Below are 25,174 nucleotides of genomic sequence, written 5' to 3' on the forward strand. Positions count from 1 at the left end.
GGCACGAACCCGCGTCCCCTGCATCGGCAGGTGGGCTCTCAACCACTGCGCCACCAGGGAAGCCCAAGGGTGTGGTTTTGATATTCATTCCTCTGATGGCTAATGATGTCGAGCATCCTTTTCCCGTGCTTATTGGCCATTCGTATGTCCTGTCTTGAGAACTGCCCGTTTCAGATCCTTTGCCCATTTTTCAGATTGGGTTATTGGTCTTTTAATTGTTTGGTTGTTAATAGTTCTTCATATACTTTGGATACTAGACCCTTATCAGATCTATGATTTGCAAGTACTTCCCCCCATTCTGTGAGGTGTCTTTCACTTTCTTGATAGTGTCCTTTGAAGCACACGAGTTTTAAATTTTGATGACATCAAATGTGTCTATTTTTACTTAGGTTGCTTGTGCTTTTGGTGTCTAAGAAACCATGTCTAATCCAAGGTCATAAAGCTTTACACCTGTGTGTTCTTCTAAGCGTTTTATAGTTTTAGCTCAAATGCTTTTTCTGCACCTATTGATAGGATCGTGTGGGTTCCGTCCTTTATCCTGTCGATACGGAGCGGGCACTTTTTCTACTAGGGAGGCCGTGGTCAGTAGCATGGACTTGGGAACCAGCTGCCCGGGGATGAGCCCCCAGCTGCACCCCTTACTCATTGTGTGACTCCGGACAGGGAGCTTCACCTCTCTGTGCCCCATTTTCTTTATCTGTAAAATGGGGGTGACAGCACCTCTTTGTGGGGTTCGTGTGGGGGTAGATGATGGCTTTGCAGACTGTGGAGCAGTGTCTGGCACATAACAAGTGGGGTTTATTGACTGTTGGCCGTTAGCCGTGACATTACTTGAAAGCTTTGGGCTGAGGTGGGAAGGGCATTGAAGGCAGATCTAAAAGCCAGGCAGATTCACCTGCTCCGAAAACTCCGGAAGCTCTGACCGGATGTGGTCTGTCTGACTCCAGGGAATCTCCGAGTCTTCCCATGGGAGGGCTGGGTCCAGGGTGGACCCCCTGCCAGGCCAGGTGGGCAACTGCTGCAGGCCGGCCTGCCGCCACACTCTCCAGTTGGTTTGGCCTGGGGTGTCACGCCCTGTTAGGGCTGGGCTGGAGGGGCTGCAGCAAGGAGCCTTTGCGCAGAACGCTCCCTCCTTCCACAGCCTGCCAACCCCTCACCAATGTTTCCACCCGGCTCTGACTCTGGGCAGGGGGGTGCAGAAATGGGGCCTGTTTAGATAATGGCTTACAGCTGAGAGCCAGGACACCCTCCCCGCCCCAGCCCTACCTCCCTGCTCTGACGTCCCTGGCTTCTCTTCTCCTGGCCTGCCGTGTGAGCCTGGCTCCTTGTCCTGGCTCTGTATGTGGCTGTCAGGTGACCTTGGGCAAAGACTGCCTCTTTGGGCCTCTGTTTCAGCATCTGTCCCTGTGGAATATGAGTGCTCTGTGCGGAGGGCCTGCCTCGCCGTCTGCCCGGGCTCCACCCTCCCTGGGTCCCCGAGAACCTGCCCTCACTCTGCGCCTGTTTGGAGTCTGGACTTCGCTGGCGGGGGGCGGGGAGGGAAATTAAAACTTTTAATGTTCCCTGTGTAGTTCTTGGCACTGGCTTTTATGAGATATGTGAAGCTGGATCTTACCTTGGTTTCAATGTTTTAATGTACTGACCTCCTAGCCAGCCAAGTAGCTGGAAGCTGTTGGAGACAAGCTGCTCTACTGTTTGCCTTCGGTTTGGTTTCCAAGTTTGTGGTGGGGATGGGGGTGTCACCCCCATCCCACTAATGCTCAGCCTTTCCCAGCTCCTGTGCCCAGAAATACAGGGTGGTCTTACCTCCTGGGGGCTTGTGCCCTCAGTGGGGATGGAGGTAGACTGAGTAGTAATAACAGACCAGTCATGCAACTTAACAATCCGTAGAGATTCAGAATACGCTTTGTTTTCCCACGAATAATCTGTTTGGCCTTCACTCGGTGTCTGGCACCAGGAGCGTCCTGTCGAACAGAGCACACCCAGCTCCCAGAGCTTCTCAGAAAACCAAACACGCCTGGAACCCACAGGGTGAGCGCACACCCCTCCAAGAGCACTCCTCCAAGAGCGGGGACTCAGGAAAGCAGCGGCATGGGGGTGGGGCCGGGGCTGGAGTGTGGAGGCAGGAGGAGGGCGGTGCCTGTGCTCACGTGTGGCCCGTCGGGGTGACAGAGGGGTCGGGAGCCGCCTCTGTTAGGTGGCGAGATGCTGCATGCCAGGGGTCCCTGTGTGACCGTGAGCCACTCTTTAATCCCCCCACCCCGCCTCCCTCAGCGTCCTCCCCACGGGATTATTTGCAGACTTCAGAGGTGATGTACTTAAAGCCCTTGGCAGTGCTAGACCCTGGGTGAGAGCTGAAGGGCTGGTGTCCTTCCTGTGATCATCATTAAGCTGATACTGCCGATGCAGGGGGAAGTCTTTTTTTTTTTTTTTTTTTTTTAGCATCTTTATTGGAGTATAATTGCTTTACAATGGTGTGTTAGTTTGTGCTGTGTAACAAAGTGAATCAGCTATACATATACATATATCCCCATATCTCCTCCCTCTTGCGTCTCCCTCCCACCCCTCTAGGTGGTCACAGAGCACCGAGCTGATCTCCCTGTGCCATGCGGCTGCTTCCCACTAGCTATCTATTTTACACTTGGTAGTGTATATAAGTCCATGCCACTCTCTCACTTTGTCCCAGCTTACCCTTTGGAGGGGGAAGTCTTCATTGCCCCAGAACAGTGTTCGTAGTTGATTGAGTAAAAATTTGAGTTACAAAAACAGTACCTCGTTGTGGAGCTGTGTGTGTGTCACGTGCCCAAGTGTGGGCTAGGAGGTAATCGCAGTCGTATCTGTGACTGTGTCTGGTTTTCGCTTTTTTTTTTTTTTTGTGGTATGCGGGCCTCTCACTGTTGTGGCCTCTCCCGTTGCGGAGCACAGGCTCCGGACGCGCAGGCTCAGCGGCCATGGCTCACGGGCCCAGCCGCTCCGCGGCATGTGGGATCTTCCCGGACCGGGGCACGAACCCGTATCCCCTGCATCGGCAGGCGGATTCTCAACCACTGCGCCACCAGGGAAGCCCTGGTTTTCGCTTTTAGTTGATCTCCAGCCTTTGCCGTTATCGTGTCTTGGTTCCGTCATTACAGAAACGCTATTAGAAAATGTAATGAAAGTCTGTGCTCTCATTCCTGGGGCATGTGGGTGACTGCGGCCTATGGGCCGTCAGATGGGGTGGGCAGGGGCGCTGAGGGGGCCCCGGGGAGAGGACGGTGCTGACTCGGGCTTCTCCTCTGCCCCCAGATGACAGGATCTGCTCACCACCCTTCATGGAGCTCACGAGCCTGGGCGGAGACGACACCATGCGGCTCCTGGAGGAGAATGGCCTGGCCTTCCCGTTCAGTGCGTACCGCGACCTGAGCGCGCCGCGTGAGGGCCGGGTGGGCCTTAAACTTCCCGAGGGTGCAGGCGGGCCTCGGCCACCGGGGAGGGCAGGGCCCCGGGTCCCTGGGTTCCTGGGCGGTGAGGGCCTGGCGTGGCGGCGTCCGTCCAGCTCACCCGCGGGCAGGTGCTGGCCCTGGTAGAGTCCGCGCCGCCCTCCAGCTCCCACCTGCCCCTCCCCTGAGGGGCTGCCGGAGTTGCTGAGAGTTTCTCCCTGTACCTGCAAGGCTGCGCTTTGTGGGTGAAGAACCTCGCTCACCCCTCTGTTTTTCTCTCCCCCACCCACAGTTTGCAAAACCAGAGTGGCTCATGGCACCAGCTCTCACGAGGTGAGTGGAAGATGTGACGGCTTGACAGCGCTGTCCCCCGCCTCCGCACCCCGGCCACCCCCCTGCCCCCGGTCCTTTCAGCTCCCGGTGTCTCTCTGGGAGCCCGCCGGCCTGCCCCTCCTCCTCCGTGTCCTGCTCCTGATGGCTGTGGCTTTGTACGCTGCCTCCACCCACACCCTGTGCCTGTCCTGTCCCCGAGGCCGCGACGGCTGTGCCTGCCCCCTTTGTGCCCGCACGAGCCAGGCCTCCCCCTGACCCGTCCTTTGGCCCGTCGGCGTGGGTCACTTCCTGCTCCGTGCCGGGCACTGGCCTGGGCCCCACTGAAAAGACGCCATCGCTGCCCACAGGGCCCTCCCTGCCGGTCCTGCTGAATTGGGGAAGTGGGTGAGAAGGAGGAAGGAGCCCCCTACCTGCCGTGTACGTTCTGCGTGATTGCCCCGCCCTCTTGTTCATCCCTGTGTTCACCCAGTAGTCATTCCCGGCCTTGGGTGCCCCGGGGAGGCCCCGTGAGAGAGTCTGTCCCGGGCAGCCCCGCCGTCAGAAATGCTCCCCCAAGACCTGTGACCAAACGTGGACAACCCGGGCAGTGCGCCCTGGAGAAGATGTACGTAGTGTCTTTATCCCTGGCATGTATTTATGGGGAAATGTCTGTAAGCAGATGTGTCCCTATGGTGTGGTACACGCTGTGATGGGGCTGCAAGGCTGAGGGGTCCCTTTGCTTATGGGAGGGAACGTGAGGGCAGGAAATCCTGGCCTGTAGCAAAGGTCAGCTGTCTTCTAAGGTGAGGAGCCCTCGCGGAGCCTTCCCTGTCCAGGCCTGCCTGGGATCTGGGCCAGGGGTGTGCGCCGGGGCCGGGCCCCGGGAGGGAGCAGGAAGGCTTCAGAGCAGCCAGAGTCATGTCCCTGGAACCCACACTCCCCTCGCTGGCACCAGCACCCGCTCCTCAACCTTCCACCGGTTTCTCTGTTGGTCAGTGCCTTGGGGTTTTCAGGACAGAAAGGCGACTGCAGTCGTTAGTGTGATTAGACCATTCTAATGCAGAATAGGTCAGCCTGCCAGGAAGGAGCCGCTTCTGCTGTTGATGTAAGAACTTTGGAATCACAGCAGCCCGGGACCAGGTCTGGTTCCGAGCACCACCAGCTGTGTGGCTTTGGGCAGATTACCCAGCCTCTCTGAGTTTCCGTCCCTCACTTGTAACTGGGGATACGGTGGCTGTTGTGAAGGATAAGGGAGTTGCTGCATGTGCTGCCGTGGGGCCTGGCCCAGGGAGTGTTTGATACGCTGTCGTGGAACCAGTTGCCCTGGAGCCCGCTGGGTCATTGCCGACGGGGCGGGGGTTCTGGATCGAGGTTGCCACCCTCCTTCGGGGGAGTCTTGACTCCATGGGGTCAAGCGCCTTCAGGGGAGGCTATTTCACTCCTCAGTCCAGTTATCCAAGTCTGGCTCCAAGGTGTGTGCCACGTCCCCCCCGCCCCGCACTGCCCCACCCCTGGGGCTCCCCCAGCCCGCCGTGCGCAGTTTCCGGGAGGGGCTCCTCTGCTGGGTGGGGGTCAGGGACAGAGCCCTGAGATTGGGATCTGAGGTGTTGCAGATTCCCAGAGGGCTTGTGTGCCACGGGCCGTCTGCCTCCCGGGAGGCTGTTAGCATCAGAGGGACGCCCCCTCTGGTGGGGCGCCCTCCGTGGCGTGAGCCTGGGGGCGGGACGCCGAGGCTCGTCACCCGCCTCAGGGGGTGCCCCGGGGATGCTGAGTGCAGTGAGGATGGAGGACATCTCTGTGCACGTGATGAGCTTTACACAGGCGAGGGGGCTCTCTGACCGGGGTCCTCACCTGTAGCCCAGTCTGCCCGAGCCCTACCTCTGATTCCCCGGTCCCTCGCTCAACTGAAATCAGGACTAGTTTGTTTTCATCTTATCTTCACACGATGGTTTGGGCTCTTGTCTTGGCTTTAAGCTGGTGTAAGCACACAAGTTTGCTCCGCAGTGGAATACCACGTCCCCTCCTTTAAAAAAAACAACAAAAGAAAACCCCACTGAGCCAAAAGCTCGGAGGAGCCCGAAGCTACCCCGTGGTGGTTATTTAATTAATTTATTTACTTTTAATTTGGGGGGCACACTGCACGACATGCGGGATCTTAGTTCCCTGACCAGGGATCGAACCCATGCCCCCTGCAGTGGAAGCGTGGAGTCTAAACCGCTGGACCGCCAGGGAAGCCCCACCATGGTGGTTACTGATGCTATTTTACAGGTGAGGAAAATGGAGCTTAAACGGGGCCTTGAACCCGTGTATGGCTCTCTTACTTTCATCAGATGGCTAAGGAGATAACTCACTGCGGCGCACACACACACACACACACACACATACACACACACTTTTCGTTTCCCCGTGTGGCCTGGATCTCTACTTCTGCCCCAGCCAGCTGAGCACCAGGCACATCGTGGTGGCGCTCTGTGACAGTTGATGTGAGAGGCAACAGCCAGTGTGGTGGCCAGCTGTCCAGCCCCGTTACCCCTCCCAGCATCTCTGGGCACCTGGTGGCTCCTTCCCGGGGCCCCGTGGACTTGAACGAGGCATTAGCCATGGCCCCGGCCCCGGCACTGGCAGCTGGCTGCAGTGGGCCCTGCCTCAGCCAAAGCGGGCAGGCTTTCTCCAGCCGCCCCTCTTTCCATCTCGGCCTCAGTCCCCTGCCAGACCCTCCTGTTGGAGGCCTTTGTCCCCAGAGGATCCAGGGACGGGGGGCGGCATGTTCCCATTCCTCAAGTACTCGTGCGGCTCACTCAGTGCGTAAGACGGCAAGGCCGGGGGCTGTTGGACCCCAGCCCATTCTGGGCTCTGTCACTTTCCAGCAGCCACTAAGTGCCTCGGGGCCTCAGTGTCCTCATCTGTAAAAGGGGCGTGGTGTCAGTGCCCACCTCGGGGGTACATTGCGAGGGGAACACCAGGTGATTCATGTAAGGTGGTTAGAACAGGGCCAGGTGTGTCATGAGCGCTCAGAAGGCAGCGCTTGTCATTATGCAGGCTTGGACCCAAGGCGTCCCAAACCCTGATTCATTGTCTTCTGCTTCCTGGCCGTGCCACCCGCCCCCCCCTCCCCGCTCCCCACCCAACCCGACCAAAGACTTTGTGGAGGAACCTCTAGGAGGTCATAAGGGTCAAGTAGTACACAACCCAGGGGGTCCCATTCCCTGGGTGCAGTAGTGGAATTGTGCAGTGCACAGCCAGCACAGCCTTACGTGGCGAGCCTGATGGTGCAGGATTTCCAAACCCCCATAGCAGGAGTGTATCGACCCCCAGGTGTTCTTCTCAAGTCCCACTCCACTCACCCTGGCTTGAGACTCTTCTTGGGGAGCGCTTGTGCTACAGGACCAGGGGTGGGCCTTGGTGGCAGCGCTCTGGACAGGTGACACACCCCGTGCCCGAGGCTGAGGAGGTAGTGGACGCTGACCAAGCCCTTGGCCCCCTGTCTCCCCAGATGGCCATCGTGTTCAACCAGGAGGGCCTGAGCGCCATCCAGCCGCCCTGCGTGGTCCAGAATTTCATCAACCACAATGCCGTCCTGTACAAGGTGTTTGTGGTCGGCGAGTCCTATACCGTGGTCCAGAGGCCCTCGCTGAAGAACTTCTCCGCAGGCACATCAGGTGACTGAGCCTCGCGCCACCTCTGGATGCCCCGAGCTTAGGGGCGTGGCTGGAGCACGGCACCAGCCGCCAGTTTCTGGAGCGGGGAGAGGTGATCTGAAGGTTGGAAGAGTTGTGTCCAGTAGGTGGAGAGGTCTTGGGGCACGCCAGGTCATTGTAGGGGCTCCGTCTGTCTCAGCTACCATAAATTCCAGGAAGAACCTGAAAGCTTTCTGCACCCAGGCCGCCTCCCGGGGCCCCATGCGATAATGAGGCTCACAGGGAACACGCTGGAATGGATGGCGGTCCCTTCAGCGAAGCCAGGGAGGGATAGGGAGGGAGGGGCCCCTCATATTTTGAGGACCAGAGCGCTGGCTGCTTTATCACGTCTCCTTTTTGCAACTGGGAAACACCGAGTTACCTGCTGCTTCTGCAGCCGCTGAGGTGGACGCATGCTGTCTTCAGAGTTAGCACACAGGGCACAGGACTTCCCAGCTGGGGGACCCCGGGCAGGTCAGGAGTGGGCACAGTCAGCCTGCTGGGTCCCCCACAGGGCTGAGGAACGCATCGGTGGGCGTGGTTTGGGTCAGTGGATGGTGGTCCTCCGTGTCCCTCAGGTGTCACACAGTGGTGGCATTTCGAGGGTTCTGCTGGCATCGGGGCATCTGAGGGGGTCCTCTAGGGAGGCTGAGGGGCTCCACGCGCTCAGCTTTTCTTCAGCTGCTCACCAGCTCCAGGTGACCCTTGGCCGTTTCAAAAACTGACACTAAGATAAGGATTTACTGGTATTGGGGCTGCTTAAAAGACTGTTCTAGTGGTTCTGGAGGCATCTCTAAGGCAAGTTCCGGAAACCTTGGGAACAGTGGCAGTCTTTGGAATAAGCACGATTTTCCAAGAGGAGCCCTCGGAGGGTGTCTGGTTGCCCTGGTGTGTTTTGCTCTCACTCACTGTGTGTTTCTCTCTGGACAGGAAACCCGCCGTCACCAGATGAAATGCCCAGGCTGCGTTATTTCCCTCTGAGCAAACAGATGTGTCTTCTTAAAGTCCCTCTGCTGGGACTGCTTGTCACCATCCGCTGCTCATGGCTTCAAACCAATCCTCTTTTTAAAAAAAAAAAAAAAATTATTTATTTATGGCTGTATTGGGTCTTCGTTGCCATGCACGGGCTTTCTCTAGTTGTGGCGAGCGGGGGCTACTCTTCGTTGCGGTGCGCGGGCTTCTCATTGCAGCGGCTCCTCTTGTAGCGGAGCACGGGCTTCAGTAGCTGTGGCACACGGGCTCAGTAGTTGTGGCTCGCGGGCTCTAGAGCGCAGGCTCACCAGTTTTGGCACACGGGCTTAGTTGCACCACGGCATGCGGGATCTTCCTGGACGAGGGCTGGAACCCGTGTCCCCTGCATTGGCAGGAGGATTCTTAACCACTGCGCCACCAGGGAAGCCCCAGACCACGCCTCCTGAATGAAGCCCAGCTGTTCCCATCCTCTCTCAGCCGTTCTTCCCATTAACACAGCCCAGAGAGCAGACACTTGGGAAATGTGTGTCTCTGTCACTGGCCTTCTGAGTGCTGGCGGGGCTTTCAGGGCATCCTGGTCCTCACACTTGTCCTTCAGTCTACCCACTGGGCTGATGGAATGATCTGGGGGTGGGGGACCGATGTCAGGAGGGGTCTTTTTGTATGTGACTGTGTACTGGCAAGAGGCATTCTTATCGATTGTGGGCAGGATGAGGCTGATAGTTTTTTAAGCCTGTTTATATTGTTTCCTGATTTTTAAAAATATGTTCTTTAAGTCTGCACAAAATGTATTAAGGGAAGAGTAGGTATAGCTTTTTATTTTACCAAAAATCACTCCATCTCTAAAAGAAATATACCACCTGGTTTCCTTCCTTTCCACATGAAAAGTGTCCCTCTCTTCCTCCCCTTTTTCTCCTGGTTGCAAAGGCCTGGGCCAGTTTCCATCTGGGAACCACTAGTGGCTGGGCGTGGGCTCTGTGTCCTGTGTCCGAGGACAAGGGCTCCGCATCTGTGTCTTCTCATGGCCATTCCAGGTTGCCAGTTTACCGTGATATGCAGGCTGGGGCCGAGTAAATCAGTGGAGAAACAGAGCTAACGGAGAAGTGTTTATTATGCCCAGGCGAGCTGAGTGATTTTCACCGTGTCCATCCCTCCATCCCCAAAACTGATTCTGTGTCCACTGTCTTCAGGGTGTCACACCAGCTCGCTGTTCTTTTCACACGTGTGTTCTCTTTCTGGATGAGAACCACAGTGTGACAGCGGCCCTTTAAGCTGGACCAATTGAGCAGGGGACTTTAGGGCTCTGGCTTCTTTCCGGCCCCCTCCCACCTTTCTGGTTCCCATGGCCCTGCGTGGTGGGCCCCCCGGCCTCCCCTGTCCATGCAGGGAGATGGGGGCTCCTTGAGTGGAAATCTTTTGACCTGCAGTGGCGATGAGGACACCAGCTTTCCCTCCACAACTACTGTTTGTTTTTTTTTTGGCGGTGTGTGGGCCTCTCACTGCCGTGGCATCAGCAGGCAGACTCTCAACCACTGCGCCACCAGGGAAGCCCTACTGTGTTCTTTTGATTCTCAGGTGTACTTTTGGTTTTCACCTGTTAGCATCTCTGAAGTCAGGTGTGTCTTACGGCCACAGACCTCTTGCAGTTGCCTCTGCTGGAACTGAAGACACGTTCTTACGGAGAGGGTTGAGGTTGGCCTGTGCCAGCCCCAGGAACACGTGTTCTCTGCCCTTGGTCCACGGTCTTGGGGAGACTGCTCCCCTCTCTCCACCAGTTCCAGAGTCGCAGTGGGCGTGTTTCTCTGCTCCCCTTTCTGTGCAGTGGGTTTATTTCTGTTTCTTTTCCTCTGCGGGCACAGCGCCTTTGTTATACTCTGCACGTGGGCCTTTTTCTCCTTAGGGGTATGTATATAAAGGAACGACACCGCTTACCACATAGAGCAAGGGTCAGCAGGCTTTTTCTGCAAAAGGCCAGAGTAAGTGTTTCCAGCTCTGTCATAATTATTATTATTATTTTTTTTTTTTTTTGCGGTACGCGGGCCTCTCACCGCTGCAGCCTCTCCCGTTGCGGAGCACAGGCTCCGGACGCGCAGGCTCAACGGCCACGGCTCACGGGCCCAGCCGCTCCGCGGCACGTGGGATCTTCCCGGACCGGGGCACGAACCCGTGTCCCCTGCATCGGCAGGCGGACTCTCAACCACTGCGCCACCAGGGAAGCCCCTGTCATAATTATTTAACGCTGCTGTTGTTGCCTGAGAGCCGCTGTGGACGACATGTAAGCGAATGGGCGTGGCTGCGTTCCAATAAACCTTTATTTACAAACAGAGGTGGCGGGCCAGATTTGGTGATCTTGCATCGAGAGGCCCTCAGGTGTAGCAAATGCCCTGTTTCCTTGAACCTGCCAGGCGCGCTCAGTCCTGGGATCCAGCAGGGAACTAGATAATCAGCCAAGTGTCCTGCCCTCGTGTGCTCATCTTCTAGCGGGAGAAAGTGCACACCAGGGAAGAAGTAATGAAAGGACGAGTTGTGGCAGCACAGATGAGGGACCCCAGAGGAAACAGTGGGTCCTGGGACACCACTGGGTGAGGGGAGCCACTCGGGCAGGGCAGCCGGGGCCAGCCCCTCTGCGGAGCTGATGCTTGCATGGGATCTGTGAGGAGACCTGGGCCACTGTCTACAGCCCCATGACATGCTTCCCCCCCGCCAGAGATGTGAAGATTAAGCAAATGAAGCTGAAGAAGGTGTGGCCACAGCTCACAGCTGCACCTCAGACTCACTGGGATATTTGGGTGCTAACCTTGTCACTTACTCTGCTTCTTTTGAACCTCTTTTTCTTGTCTGTAAACTGGGGACAAAAATACCCGTATTCCTCTCATTGCTTCCCCTCTCCTGTGGGCGTTCTTAGTGGTTCTTCACGGGGCTCCGTGTGACTCGGGACTAGTCCAGGAACAGAGAGGGGATGGGCCCCCCCAATCCAGGGTGCACCTGTGATCAAGGTGCAAGGGCCCAGCCAGGCTTATCTTTAGGGAACTCGGTATCCTGAAGCTGCCCAAGGAAACTGGCACCAAGGGATGCTCTGACCCTTTCTGACCCGTCCCGGCTTCCACAGTCTCCTGGTTCATCAAATGGCCGGAAGCCGCTCCCACTCTGTCCGGCCCCTGCTCAGGCCGTACGTGGGGAGGATCTGAGTAAAGGGCAGCTCTCCCCTCCCTGCTGAACAGTCCTCTGGCCAGGGCTCCCAGGTCAGCGTTAGCCAGGAGGAGAAACGAGTCTCCTTTGAAATGGTCCACACTTTCGATCTTGCCATAAGAAGCTGTTGGGTGACATGGTCTGTCCCGTTCAGTGGGCACCGGGTGCACCCCTCCGAGTGCCCACTTCCTTCCCTCCCGGCATAGCTAAGCACCCATGGTGTTCCCTGTGGCTCTTGCAGGCGTCCCAGCCTCCCTGAACTTGTCTGTGTCCACCTGCTCTGGGTGGCCTTTCTCTACCCAGGCCTGCTCTGCCATCCTGGCGATCGCCCTTGGGTCCCACAGGGTGGGTGGGAGGCGCCCTGAGCTCAGTAGGACTGGGCCAGACTGGGCTACAGGCTGAGAAGGTGGGCAGTGCCTACAGAAGGCCAGAACGCCCATCCCAGCTGCTTGAGCCCTGCTCCAGGCCCTGGCCCGTGGAGCTTGCCACCCTCCGAAGGCTCACTCTTCTTGGCTGTTGGTGCCCAGGAGTCGAGGTCGGTGGGGCTGCTTGGCACCAGTCCTGCAGGGTGTTTATTTTCCCCAGGCTCCTCCCCAGGACCGTCTCTCGTGCCCCCCGTCTGGACTGGCTCTGGTCGGAGCGGTAGGAGGACTGTCGGGCACACCAGGGCGGCAGGGGGCCTGCGTGCCCCGCTAGCGGGAAAGATGCCAGGTACATCTCAGCGCCTGCCTGCTCAGCCTCCGCCCGAATCACTTCCTCGTGCATGATTGTTGCGGCGCCGTAATCCTGGAGGTGGCGGGGGGCGGGCGTTGGCAGCCAGAGCAGGTGCCTCCTCGGTCCGGCCCCTGGCACACAGCGGTGCTCAACCAGGGCCCTTCCTGGCCTGCGCTTAGGGGCCTGGGTCCCAGGGATGAGCAAGGTGTCCCGGGGGACGGGAGCCATAACGCCCTACCAGGAAGGACTAGAGCAGAGGCTGCTGGGGCCACGTCAGGGCTCGTGGCCCGTGCCATTCTTGGAGTGGGGGGGACCATAGTGTGATGATGGCCTTTACCAGATCTCAACCCCGAGGCTCATGGTTTTGTGCTTCGAGCATTTGTGTGCCACACTTCCAGCTGCTGGAGAACATGTTTCTGACCGACTGGCCTGCCTTTACTCTCCAGGGGGTGAATGAAGAAACCAGCTGCTCATCACTCTCAATAATCTTGGGATTGATCGGCCTCTCGGGTGCCCCCCTGGGACCGAGGGGGCCCAGGGGATAGTGGGAGCAGGGAAGGAGGGGGCGGGAGGTGTGGAGGCTATTTCCTGGGGCTGTGCTAACTTCCAAAGCCAAACAACTTTTTCTGTCTGCTTTCTTGGATGGGTCCTACAGAAGCCCATGCTCTGATTTCCTGTTTTTTTCCTTAAATAGTGGGGCAATAGCAAAACCCTTTGTATTTTAAACACTCACATGCCAAGTGGCAGCCTAGCCATTGCTCAACTGAAAAGGCATTCCGTGGGCAGAACCGGAGGGGAACGCTGGATTAAATGGCATCAGTTGACCTCTTCACTCTGGGCCTTTGATATTCACATGTGCAGCATTTCCCACTCACTTAGCCCCCTTTCTGGCGCCATGTCCGTAAGACACTCTAGACACACTTTGGGGAGGGGGGGCCTCAGGTATTGGGGAAGATCAGGTATGGTTCTGTAAGATGAGAGCAGAGACAGAGGCGCGCTCATCAAGCCGTTCATTTTTATACGGGAAGAAAAATGGAAACAGGAGCCCCGCCTGGGCGTGCGTCCCTCCGCAGCGTCACGTCTTCTTGGGGTGGGTAGGGAGGCCCAGGTGGCTGCCGCCGGACGCTGCGCCTGAGGGCCCCTGTGGCCTATGGCTGGGGCGGTGCTGCCCCCTGGTGTCGGGTGCTGGAATCACCGTCCCTGCCTCGAGCTGCTAACTCTGGCTTCTTCCTGTCTTTGCTTTTTCAGACCGCGAGTCCATCTTCTTCAACAGCCACAACGTGTCCAAGCCGGAATCGTCGTCGGTCCTGACCGCGGTATGTCTCTCCCGCCGAGCCCTGGGTGTGGGGTGCTTTTGGCTCTCCGGCGGGGCAGGGTGGCAGGGCCGTCCCCCCAGGCCAGGGACCCAGGGAGGGTCCAGAGACCCCTCCTCCTTGCTGGCTTCGGCCCTTCGTGCCCGTGGTCGTCACAGCCACGCCTGCTCGTCGCCAGGCTACTCCAAGTGGATGATTTTCTAACTCTCCTCCTACATGAGCAAATCCCCCCAACCATGAGGAATTTGAAGACCTGCTTTCTAATCTGCCTTTTGCCTGATTTAAGAAAAGGGAGCAGAGCACCACCTCAATTTTCCTTTTTCTTTCCTTGCCCATGTGAGTCCAGTGAGCGCTTGTTAAGAGCCTGCCGTGTACCTCTGGGGCTGCTGGGGTAGTTCATGGTGGGTCATGGGCTCGGGGTTGCTGTTCGGCGAACATCGCTGCGTGTCAGGTTCCATCCTCGATGCCCTGCGGCCCAAAACAGCCTTGCAGGGGTGGACAGACCTCCCCACTTTCCTGAGGCGGGAGGGCTGTGCTCAGCCAGATTCACAGGGCTCCTCGCTCAGGGACAGAGACGAAATTTGACCCCAGATTAGTCCGACACCAAAGCTGGGTCTTCCGGGAATTTAGGATTTCTTGTCTCCCTGGCAATGGCTGAGCAGTTAGAAGTCAGCACTGGGCCACCCTCTGCTGTTCCTCTGTGTGTCCTGAGAGCCAGGGGTCTCCACCAGCTCTCCGCTCCCCTTCTGGCCATGCTTGGAGGGCTTGCCAGTGTCCCCTCCACAGCAGACCCCCACCCCGGGGCCTCACTCCCCCTCGTTCCAGGTTAGGGCCTCCTGTCCCCCGACCGAGGCCGCCTGTGCTTTTCTTGTTTGTTTCTGGTTCCTTTGAGGAGCCAGCTGTGTGCTGAGGGTTCGACGCAGCACAGGCGTGGAAGGGACCTGGAAGGAACACCAGCGTCCCTCAAGATGTTAATAGACGTTCCCCGGGAACAAGTTTTGTGGTCAGGGATGCTTGGAGAACAACCAGATTTTAAACAGAACCCCTCGGCGCCTGGCTGTGCACATTATAAGATGTAAATAGGTGTTCTGTGCAAGAAAACATTCTGGTCTCATAAAAGCTGCAGAAACTTCAGGCTGGCCCAGCGCCGCAGGGCGTCTTCCCTGCGAGGCTCTCAGACCTTATTCGGCCTGTGACCCTTGGAGGGGGTTGGCGTTCCGCGGACTTGCCGAGAGGCTGTCCCTGCCACTCCCCTGGCACAGCGCAGCTCTAATCACCGCTGGGCTGTTAACTGATGCCAGAGGGTCACTGTGAGGGCCGGAAGCAAAGTCACCTTCCTGGCTAATCACCCCACCCGCCATTCAGCCTGCGTCTCCGTCTGCCACGTGGGAAAGGTCGGCCTGGAGACACAGCGGGGCCTTCTGTCCACCTTTAGGCCCCGCTGCCATCTCCCCCCTGCCCTCAGCTCACGACTGCTGTGTGGGGATTCCCCCAGGGCTGGCAACGCGGAAAAGAGAAAAGGGAAATGCAGGCAGCCGCCCCCGCCCCCTTTCCACCCGGGATGTCAGGCCCACCTGCACAGACAAGTCCATTCCCAGACCTGGGTGTCCAGACAAGCCCCTTAGCGTCCTCCTGCTCGCTGGGGTCCCTCCAGTCCCCATCTCGGCCTCGTGCAGGTGCCGGGAACCCTGCCCTGGCCTTGAAGCCCCTCCTCCCTCCCTGGCCGGATGCTCCCAAGGGTGGAGGCGGCTCCCACACCCAGCTGGCAGCCCCCGGAGACACGGGCACAGGGTATCGGTTAAGAGTGTGACACTGATGAGACTGCCTGGGGTCAGGCCAAAGCTCCACAACCTTCCAGCTGTGTGGCCTCGGGCAAGTCCCATTGCCTCTCTGAGCCTCGGCTTCCCCGTCCCACCCTATAGGGTGGTGGTGGTGCTCAGGGAGTCCCTAGATGAAAAGCACCGTGGCAGGGCTGGGTGTGCAGTAGGTGCTCGGTCAGTGTCAGCTGTGACTGGTGACGGGGGACCCGGGGGGTCCACCTGAGCACCTCTTAACCACCTCCATCGCCTCCTTGTTTCCGACAATCAGAGGGCTCTAGAAGGACTCCTGAGATTCCTTAGCTGGGCTGAGAAAGTGCTTTTATAGACAGAGGGGTCACGAGGCTTTGTAACGAAGCAGCAGCCATCGGGCCCCTTTGCTGCCAGGCCTGAGCCCCGGGCCTTACGGGTGAGCTTCGTGGATCTTCACCACAGTCCCGTGGCGACGGGGGCGTTTTTATTACCCCGTTTCCTGGGGCGAGAAAACAAGGCGCGGCGGGGCCCGTTACGGCTCAGGGCATGCAGCGGGGACTGGGCGATGCCAGGCGTCCTCCCAGGGCTCCGACTCGGTGAGGGACCCTGGCCGCAGGACCAGTGGCCAGGCTGCTGACCTGGGCTCAGGCAGGTCCTGTCAGGGCGGAGCTACCGCAGCCGCTTAGAAAGCGTCTCCCCTGGACGAGACGCCGAGGCAGCGGGGTCATGGGCGCCGTTGGGGGTCGCTGCCTGCTCTGCAGAGCCGGTGGATGTGGCTTTCACGGTAGCGTACGACGGTGCCCAGTTGCGGGGTCCCTGCCCTGCGCGAGTCTGGAAGTTCCCCATCAGCCATTCGGCTTCCTGAGCTGAGGGTAAGCACCATGTGTCCCGGGTACCCAGGGCTCTTCCCCAGCCCGCCTGACCCAGCCTCACTTCTTGTTAACGTTAGTCGTTTTAACGAGAACCGTTCAGTGGCGTCAAGTACATTCACAATGTCGTGCAGCGGCCACCTCTGTCTAGTTCCAAAGCGTTTGCATCACCCAAGAGAGAATCCTCTACCCATTGTCACTCCTCGTTCCCCCTCCTCCCAGCCCCTGGCAACCACTCATCTGCTCTTTCGTCTCTATGGATCTGCCTATTCTGGACCTTTCATATTAATGGAACCATACAGTATGTGACCTATTGTGTCTGGCTTTTCTCACATAGCCTGATATTTTCAAGGTTCATGCACGTGGTAGCATTGTGAGAACAATATTCCATTGCGTGGGTAACCCATTTTGTTTAGCCAGTCATCTGTTGACGGACGTTTGGATTGTTTCTGCCTTTTGCCTATCGTGGATAATGCAGCTGTGAACAGTGGCATACAAGTTACACACCTGGGGTGGAATTGCTGGGTCACATGGTAATTCTCCATTTAGCTTTTTGACCCAGCTTCTTTTTTTTTTTTTTTTCTGATGGATGAGCTCCTGTGCTTCCCCTTTGGCCCCGAGCCCACAGTCCATAGGACTCTGGTATCTCCTGAGCACCACACGTGAGCCCTATTCTGGCTGACGTGCTGCCATCCACGCCCTGAAATGCAAGTGGAGCGGCTCCTCCAGCCAGGCGTGTGCCGTCCCCATCACATCAATGGCCTGGTGATTCCTCCCAGCAGTCTGGGATGGAGGCCTCGTTGGCCCTGTTTTGCCGATGAGCAGGCAGGGGCACACAGAGGCCAAGTACTTTCCCCTAAAGCCACAGAGCTAGGAGGTCACGGTCAGGATTCAAATCCGGATCCCTCGGACTTCAGTCCTTCCCGGGGCGGTGTTCCTTGGAGGCCCGGGCCAGGGGCCACGCTTGAGCCCATGAAGACTTGTGTGCCTGTCCCAGACCAGCCGTGATTAGAGCAGAAAGTGAGTGGTGTCAGCGGGAGTCCAGGGGACGGCCCCGCAAGCCCTGTGGAGGCTTCGCTAGAAGCTGAACTTGGGGCTTCCCTGGTGGCGCAGTGGTTGAGAATCCGCCTGCCGATGCAGGGGACACGGGTTCGTGCCCTGGTCCGGGAAGATCCCACATGCCGCGGAGCAACTAAGCCCGTGAGCCATGGCCGCTGAGCCTGCGCGTCCGGAGCCTGCGCTCCACAACGGGAGAGGCCACAACAGTGAGAGGCCCGCATACCGCAAAAAAAAAAAAAAAAAAGCTGAACTTGGAGCCGGGAGTTAGGCAGTCACAGCAGAGTCAGCTCTTTGGGGAAGCCCGCTGAGCATGAGTTAGTGTGGACGCACCAGAGGTAGCGACTCATCCGGAAGGGGAGAATTGTAAGCCTCGCCCAGGAGCCCTGTGACCACCACCTGCCCCTGCCCAGTTCCAACCAGTAAATGAAGGCCGGTCCACGGCAGCTGTCACCTCGCAGCCTTGAGGCTCCAGCACCGGTGGGCCGGTGCAGGGGTGCTGACAGAAATTCCCCCCGCTGCCCGCCGCTGCCCTAGCTGTTCCGGCTGCTCCCAGCTCTCTCCTGTGGGTTCTTGCCGCTGCACCTTTGCTTCTGCTCTGCGCTCACCTGGGTCCCTGCCCCCCACCCCCCTCAATCCTCCCCATCTTCAAGGTCCAGCTCACAGGCTCCCTGAACCACACAGTCTTCCTGGGTTCATAACAGACTCTCCATCCGCTTCCTCCTTGCTAAGAGGCTTGGGTTTTATAGGCTTAAATGCCTGGGTCCAAATCCAGCCCTGAGCGGTGTGGCCCTGGACCGGCCCCTGACCCTCTCTGAGCTTCAGCTCCCCTGTGTATAAAATGCTGATAACGGTGCTCACCTCCCTGATGGTTATGAGGACTAGAGGTCACGTACGCTGTACACTTAGCAGCTGCCCGGCCCGTGGCAGGACTTGAAAATGGCCATCCTCGTGCCCACTCTGGTGGGTCTGTCCTGCCTCTTGCCTGCGGGTAAGGCCCGGCCTGTGCCACCTCCCTGGGGGGTCTCTGTGTGTGGCGAGGCGTGGAGCTTCCCCACCCGAGGCCTGACACGTGTGTGTGTGTGTGTGTGTGTGTGTGTGTGTGTGTGTGTGTGTGTGTGTGTGTGTGTGTGTGTGTGTCGGCAGCTGGACAAGATCGAGGGTGTCTTTGAACGGCCGAGTGACGAGGTCATCCGGGAGCTGTCTCGTGCCCTGCGGCAAGCGCTGGGCGTGTCGCTCTTCGGGATCGACATCATCATCAATAACCAGACGGGGCAGCATGCCGTCATCGACATCAACGCCTTCCCAGGTGAGTGGTAAAGCCGGGCGCCGCCTTCACCGGTCTGTAGACTGGCGGCCCTGGGCGGGTGGCGGGGGCCAGAGAGTCAGGCTGACCAGCTCCATCCCTCAGTGTCTGGGGCCTGGGGTCAGAGCAGCCCCCGCTCAGCCTCAGCCCCACCTGCCAGTGGGTTTACGGGGCGCGTAGTGGGCCTGCAGCTAAACGCGTGTTCTTTCCCCTGCCTCTACTGGCCAGGCGCCATTGGCAGTGGCCTTTCTGGGCCGAATCTCAGCTGACCTCTTGGGCCCTTGTAGGTTTAAAGAGCTGAAAGGACACCGGAGGGCATATAGACCCCAGTTTACATGCAGGGAAGGGGGGAGAAGTTGTCCCAGGTCATACTGCAGGGTAGTGGCAAGGCCGTGCTCCTTCCCCCACCCTGAGCCACCGTGCTGGGGACACGCTCGGATCCAGCCAGCTCCCCGCGGCTGGGGCACCTGCTCCGTGCTGTCTGCGGCAGCCCTGACGCGAGAAGCACTGCCAGGCCTGCTGCCCCACCAGGCTCTGTCCTGCACCCCTCAGATCCCAACCCAGGGAGGGGCTCAGCGGGAGACATCACCAAAGAACCTTCAAGGGGAACATGAGCTTCGGCAGTGATGGTGGTGGTGGCCCTGGGCTGAGCTACTTCACAGAGACACATGCTGAGGCCCAGCGACTCCCCATCTCACGGCAGGTCAGGGACAGGGTGCTGCTTCGCTCCCTCTGGCCCAGAGCGGCCTGGGCGCTTACCCTCTCGGTGGGCATCTCTGTCTCAAGGCCGTGGCTCTCGCCTTTGTTAAGCACCTGCCCTGGAGGTAGAGCCATCGTCACTGCTCAGTGGATATGAAGAGAGGAAGCGATTCCCACCCTCGGGGCGGCTAGCATCTCACGTGAGAGCCCTGCTTGCAGGAGGGCACTGCGCAGTGGGCGTCCTCAGGGAGCAGGAAGCGACCCCATGCTCCGGGAGCACTCATGGGGCACCAGGCTGGGCGCTTGACGCGTGTCCCCTGCACTGAGAGCATGCGGGCCAGGCCCAGCCAGCACCACCATTCACAGCCACGGAAACCCAGGTTCGGGGGAGGCCCCTCCTGTCTCTGTCATGCAGTTTGTCGAAGGCCCACTGCATTCCCCAGCTGCTGCAGACAGTGCGGGGCGGTGGGGGCCCTGCCCTCGGGGGACGGGGGTGCCAGGGCAGGGGCTCCTCTGTGAAGCGGGAGCGGGAGCAGGCCTGGCAGGAAGGGAGGGAGCCACCCCGAAGGATCCCGGGCAGGGCCTGTGGAGGGGAGCCTGTGGCCCGAGACCTCGTGCAGCAGGGAGGTCAGAGGTCAGAGGGGAGCCCACCATGTGGCCGTTCACTCTGAGCGAGGTGGCGCGGCCATCTGAGGTCTGTGTTCGTGAATAGAAATTGAGACCCTTTGGGACAATAGCCTATTTTTCTGTAGTCACCGTGGGTACAGCCTGGACGGAGAGGTGGGTTTTTGATGAGCGAGGGTGATGGAATGAGAGAGCACAGGGGAATTGAGGCTGCATCAGGGGAACAATTATAATAAATCAGAGGCTCTAAATCAGGGAGGACGTGGAGGGAACAACAGCGAAAAGGTGGCTCTGTCAATGGATTGGGGGGACCAGGCAGGGCAATGCCCGGCTGGTGGGGTGGAGGTTCTAGAAGGACCAGGCGGTGGTGGGGGAGGAACTCTGCAACTGAGCTGCGGATTTGTGCTGGGTCCTGAGTTGGCCCCGCCCAGGCGGCACCTGTGTGACTCGGGCCCATCATTCTGAGGGCGTCCCGGGTGTTCAGAGAAGGGACAGCCACTGTGAGCCAGTGTGGATCGGGGAAGCCAAGAGGAGGCCCCCGGCGGGCCAAGCCTGAGTGATGGAGCTGAGCCCCGAGGAGACTGTGAGGGAGCCCGGTGCTGAGTTAGGCCCGGGGAGTGCGTGGGGCTTGGGGCCCCAGAGGAGGCGGTGTCCGGGAGACGGCCGCCTGGGGCCCCGCTCTCTCCCTGCTCGATTTACGGGCCTGGATCTGGAGTGCTCCTGCTCCCGGGCCCCCTCACCCTGTGCCTCGGGCCATGGGTATCCGGTAGCAGCCCCGCCAGACAGCCTGTGTGCCGGGCTCTGGGCAGTGGTGACAGCAGTGGCCGCCAGTGGTGCCCAGCCTGCCCGGGGACCTTTACCCCCAGGGTTTCATTTCATCCTCACAACCGCACAGCGTGCAAGGGACCGTCAGGATCTCCATGTACTGCCAGGCACGTGGAGCCTTGGGGCTGGGTGACGCGTCCAAGGTCACGTGGCTACCAGGTGTGGGGCTGGACCTGGGCCCTGGGCCCCTGACCTGAGGCTGCCTGCTTCTTAGCTTGAGTCGTGGGGTCAGGTCCTTCTGCCCACACCATCTGCTGAGGCAAACCTCCTGATGGGGCGGCCTCGGTGTTTGCTCGCGCACCCTGGGAACAGCGCCCCCCTCCTGGCAGAGGAGACGGCGCGCGCTCAGTGCCCTCCCTGCAGCGCTCCCTCCCGCCTCAGTCCACCCTCCCCAGGCCGTGTGGAGCCGTGGGCCGGGCCTCGTCTGGGGACGGCAGAGCTGTTGCTGAGGGAACAGTTTACGTTCCTTGGTGGCCTGTCAGCGGATCTCAGCTCTTCTCCCCTGCTTGCATCTCTGCCCTGGAAACCCAGCAGCGCGTCTGCCGATGGCCCGTGACCGCCCTACCCTTCACCCCCAGCCCCAGGGCCGAGGAAGCCCCCAGTCCTAGAGTGGGGCACCCAGCACCACGTGTATTCTAGTCACGGGTGGCACCAAAGGGCCTGGTTCAGATCCCAGTGCTGCGACGTAGAGCTTTGTGTCCTCATCTGTAAAATGGAGATAACCCTCAGGCCCCACTCCCCGGAGGCTCTAAGGATGCCGCGAGCAAGGAGTGTGAAGCGTGTAGCGGGGGCCCAGCACTTGGCGAGCCTGGGTGGACGCCAGCCGTGGACATTGCCACCATACCACCCCTCACAGTGAACACGTGTCCACCTGCTGGTGGCTCTTTTGGTGTTTGGGGCTGGTTACTTAACTCTGTGCCTCCATTTCCTCATCTGGAAAATGGGGACAGGGGGTTGCTGTGATCAAGTGAGGGAGTGTTGAGCAGGGCAAGTGCTGTGCATGCCAATGTATACCCCGTTTTTGTTTTTACTCTGGGCACCTCTGCTTGCCCCTCTCAGCCTCGGGCTCCCTCAAAACCACAGCACTGTCTGCTAGACACATAAGAGCGTGGACAGTGAGGCAGCCCCATCTGCCTGGCCCCTGGGCAACCTTTTCTGTACGAGCTAACGCACCTGCCCAAGTCCGAACCTTCCTTCTCCTGCAGCTCGTACCAACGGCTGTGAAGACCGTCCCAGAGGACGTGCAAGGGGTCAGTACCTCTCAGCACCAGGCCTGGTGTCAGCGATGGGGTCACATCCCGGGGCACGGGGTGGTACCTGGGCCCCCTCCCGATGCAGGCACACTGTGCCTTTTTGGGGACCTGCTTCCTGTCCCGATCATCGTTCTTGCAGCTGTGTGCCCGGTTCTCATCCCTGCAAATTGGTTCAGGCAGGCGGGGGCGGGGGCACCCACCCCGTGTCGAATTTCTTTCGAAGCAGCTTTCAGAAGTCAGCAAAATCCTCGAGCTAGATCCGAAATTTGCTTGATGGGTGGCTCCGAGGACTGTTTGCTGACATTCGCAATTGCATCTGTGATGGGAAACGCAGGCCCCAGGTGGGTACCGGCGGTTTCCGTTCAGGAGATCTGGGCCCGCTTGTTAGGAAAGCGGTGTTAGTGTGGTGGCCTTGTTGGAGGGTGCCCGGTCTCTCTGCCTTGGCTTCGCTGCACAGAGTATGCAGCATGGCGGGCCTCCTTGCAGGTACTGATACTTTGGGGGTGAGAGGGAAATGGACTCAGTTCCAGGAGCAGCTGCTGTTGATCAGGCCTCACCCACGTTCCAGCCCCTCCCAGTCCTGCCCACAGGAGCCCCCCTTCCCCCGTCCTCAGTTTACACACAGGGAAGCTGGAGCTGGGCCCCGTGGAGGGGGGAGGGGTGTTTCTGATTCAGAGCTGGAGGAGCGGGCCTGCTGTCCTGCCACCTCTGGCCACTCCACCTGCCCCGCATGATGGCATCAGACCACGCGGGGAGGGCAGTGATTAAATGAGATGCCGAAGCTGTGCTCAGCAGGGACAGGGCGCTTTCTCAGCGGCTTCTCACCCGCCGGGGGCAGCCGGATGCAAGGACTGGCCCCTTGGGGCCGCACGCACCGGGCTTGGAGTCCAGGCTGTGCGCACTCGACCAGCCCTCGTGGGTCCAGGAGCCCCTTCGCGCCCCCCCCCGCACCCACCTGGCTCAGCGTGCTGTCTGTCTCTCCCACCCCCAGGCTACGAGGGCGTGAGCGAGTTCTTCGCGGACCTCCTGAACCACATCGCCACCGTGCTGCAGGGCCAGAGCGCGGCCGCTGCAGGCATGGGGGACGTGGCCCCGCTGAGGCACAGCAGGCTCCTGGCGGAGCAGGCGGGCGGCCTGGCGGCCGAGCGGACGTGCAGCGCCAGCCCCGGCTGCTGCAGCAGCATGATGGGCCAGGAGCCGCCCTGGACGGCCGAGGCCGACGTGGGAGGCGTGGGCGCGGGCAGCGCCTCCAAGCTGCCGCACCAGAGACTCGGCTGCACCGCCGCCGTGTCGCCCAGCTTCCAGCAGCACTGCGTGGCCTCGCTGGCCACCAAGGCCTCCTCCCAGTAGCCACGGGGCCCGGGACCCTGAGGGGCGGTGCGGGCTGCAGAACACACATGCTGGGCGAGCAGCTCCCGACGGTGACGCTACTACTAAGAATTCCCAAGGATCTGATTCTCCTCCTTTTTTTTTTTTTTTTTTTTTTTTTTTAATTTTTAACCTGATTCTCTGACGTCATGATCTACATGAGGGGTGGGGGTGGGGACGGAAGAGAACCCCAAGTGGTCCAGCCTCGCGGAAGAGGGACAATCCCGCCTGATTCCTGCTGTGCAGATCTCTCCACTGAGTTTACACACGCTTGTGTTTTCAACACTAGGTCTGAATGTGAGGTGGGGTGTGCGTGCATGCGTGCGTGTGTGTGGGTGTGTGTGCGTGTGCGTGGTCGCCGTGCGTGTGTGAGTGCCCGAGCACGTCCACGTCTGTTCTTCTCCATGGCTGCTGTGGCCCAGGCCTCGGGGACCCTGGAGCAGGCCATCCCTGGTCAGGCTGTCGGCGGTTGAGCAGAGCCAGGAAACGGTTGCCCGTCTCTCTTCTCTCCAAGCCGCCACACCAGGCCCGGCCCCGTTTCACTTACCGCTGGCTTCAAGCCCCATCCAGTGCGCGGCTGCCCCCCCCCCGAAAGCAGGAGCCAGGGGAAGCAGGAGGCCCCAGCTACCATTTCCTCGGGGATTCCACGCAGGGAGTCTGGGCTGTGGTCCACCTGCTGCCCGCTCACGAAAGCAGAGGAGGAGGAGGCTTCCCTGGGAAGGCCACAGCCCTGGATCGGCTGCCTCTCTCCACGTCCGGCTTCCTGGAGTCCGCTAGGCCCGTCAGCACGTGTCCCACGCAGCCCTGCAACGGGGCCTCCTTCCCTGACCAAGCACCGCTGTTCCCGGGACCCGGGAGGAGCCTGCCTGGTTGGAAACCTCTAGGCTGATCCTGCTTGTGCCAAGGATTTGTGCTGTGACTTTGGGCCAATCATTCTAAGAGTCGCCGGGCAGTCATGAGCAGGGAATTCAAGGGCAGGCTTGCTGCCCTAGCCCCTACAGTGCAGCCTGTGTCTCCATGACGTCAACCCAGATGAGCGTCTCCTTGGCATCGAGGCGAGCTGGGGCTCTCCCCCCAGGCAGGAGGGGGCTGCGCATTGCTCCACGCCGGCCCGGAAGGCCTTTCATGCCCACTGCCGGCCCCAAGCACTAAGCCAGCCAGGTGCGAGGGGGCTTGCAGCCCCAGAGGTGAGAGAGCACATTACCCGCTTCTCCTATTAAGAGTCACCACAGCCCCTGATGGCAGCAGACAGACCACCAGCTGATCAGTCCAATCCCGAGGTCTGGGCAGGCCGGCAGCCCCCTTTGCAGAGAAGGGGATCAATGAGGGCCTTTGTCAGTCCTCGGGCCGTGTGACCACCCGGTGGGATGCATAGGACCCCCCCAACCCCCCGAGCATGGCCTTGTGTCTTCAGCTATCAGTCCCTCTTGAGGGAGAGGAACGGGCCTCTGGGCCATCCTGCGTGGTCCAGGGAGGATGGACTGAGAGCGGCTGCTGAGCTGGGCACTCAGAGACACCTTCAGGCCTGGTCAGCAGGGACGTGGCGGTCGCCCACTTTGGGAGAGGAAGGGCTGGGGTGGGGGGCGGCTGCCGTCAGAACTGCCCAGCTGTCCTAGAAACCACGGGCCCTCCGACCACCGTGTTTACACGACTTGAGTGTTGAACCCTGATTATAATGTCTGTACGTCGCCTTTCCTAGCCTAACCCCAAGCGCCGGGGGAGCGGGAAAGCGTGGCCGGCCTCTTGCACTGCTTCGTCTCCAAAATAAACTACTGAAATCAAACTGCA

At 59.5% G+C, this 25,174-nt stretch overlaps 1 protein-coding gene across 6 annotated transcripts in view; it reads left to right on the forward strand.

Annotated features, from left to right (window-relative positions):
- ITPK1 (inositol-tetrakisphosphate 1-kinase) overlaps positions 1-25,174 on the forward strand; it is a 164,152-nt gene extending 138,978 nt beyond the window's left edge. For 5 of the 6 annotated variants that reach the window (XM_067027864.1, XM_067027863.1, XM_059056889.2 and 2 more), the window contains 6 exons: positions 3,286-3,384; positions 3,712-3,752; positions 7,225-7,390; positions 13,532-13,599; positions 18,458-18,620; positions 23,010-25,174. In XM_067027864.1, coding sequence (XP_066883965.1) covers positions 3,286-3,384; positions 3,712-3,752; positions 7,225-7,390; positions 13,532-13,599; positions 18,458-18,620; positions 23,010-23,368 — 896 coding nt within the window. In that variant the 3' untranslated portion in view covers positions 23,369-25,174. Of the gene's footprint in view, positions 1-3,285; positions 3,385-3,711; positions 3,753-7,224; positions 7,391-12,154; positions 12,281-13,531; positions 13,600-18,457; positions 18,621-23,009 lie in introns of all 6 variants that reach the window. The other variant, XM_067027862.1, reaches the window with a different exon arrangement.

Source organism: Kogia breviceps, chromosome 3 (genome assembly GCF_026419965.1).
Source record: "Kogia breviceps isolate mKogBre1 chromosome 3, mKogBre1 haplotype 1, whole genome shotgun sequence".
Taxonomy (NCBI): Eukaryota; Metazoa; Chordata; class Mammalia; order Artiodactyla; family Physeteridae; genus Kogia; species Kogia breviceps.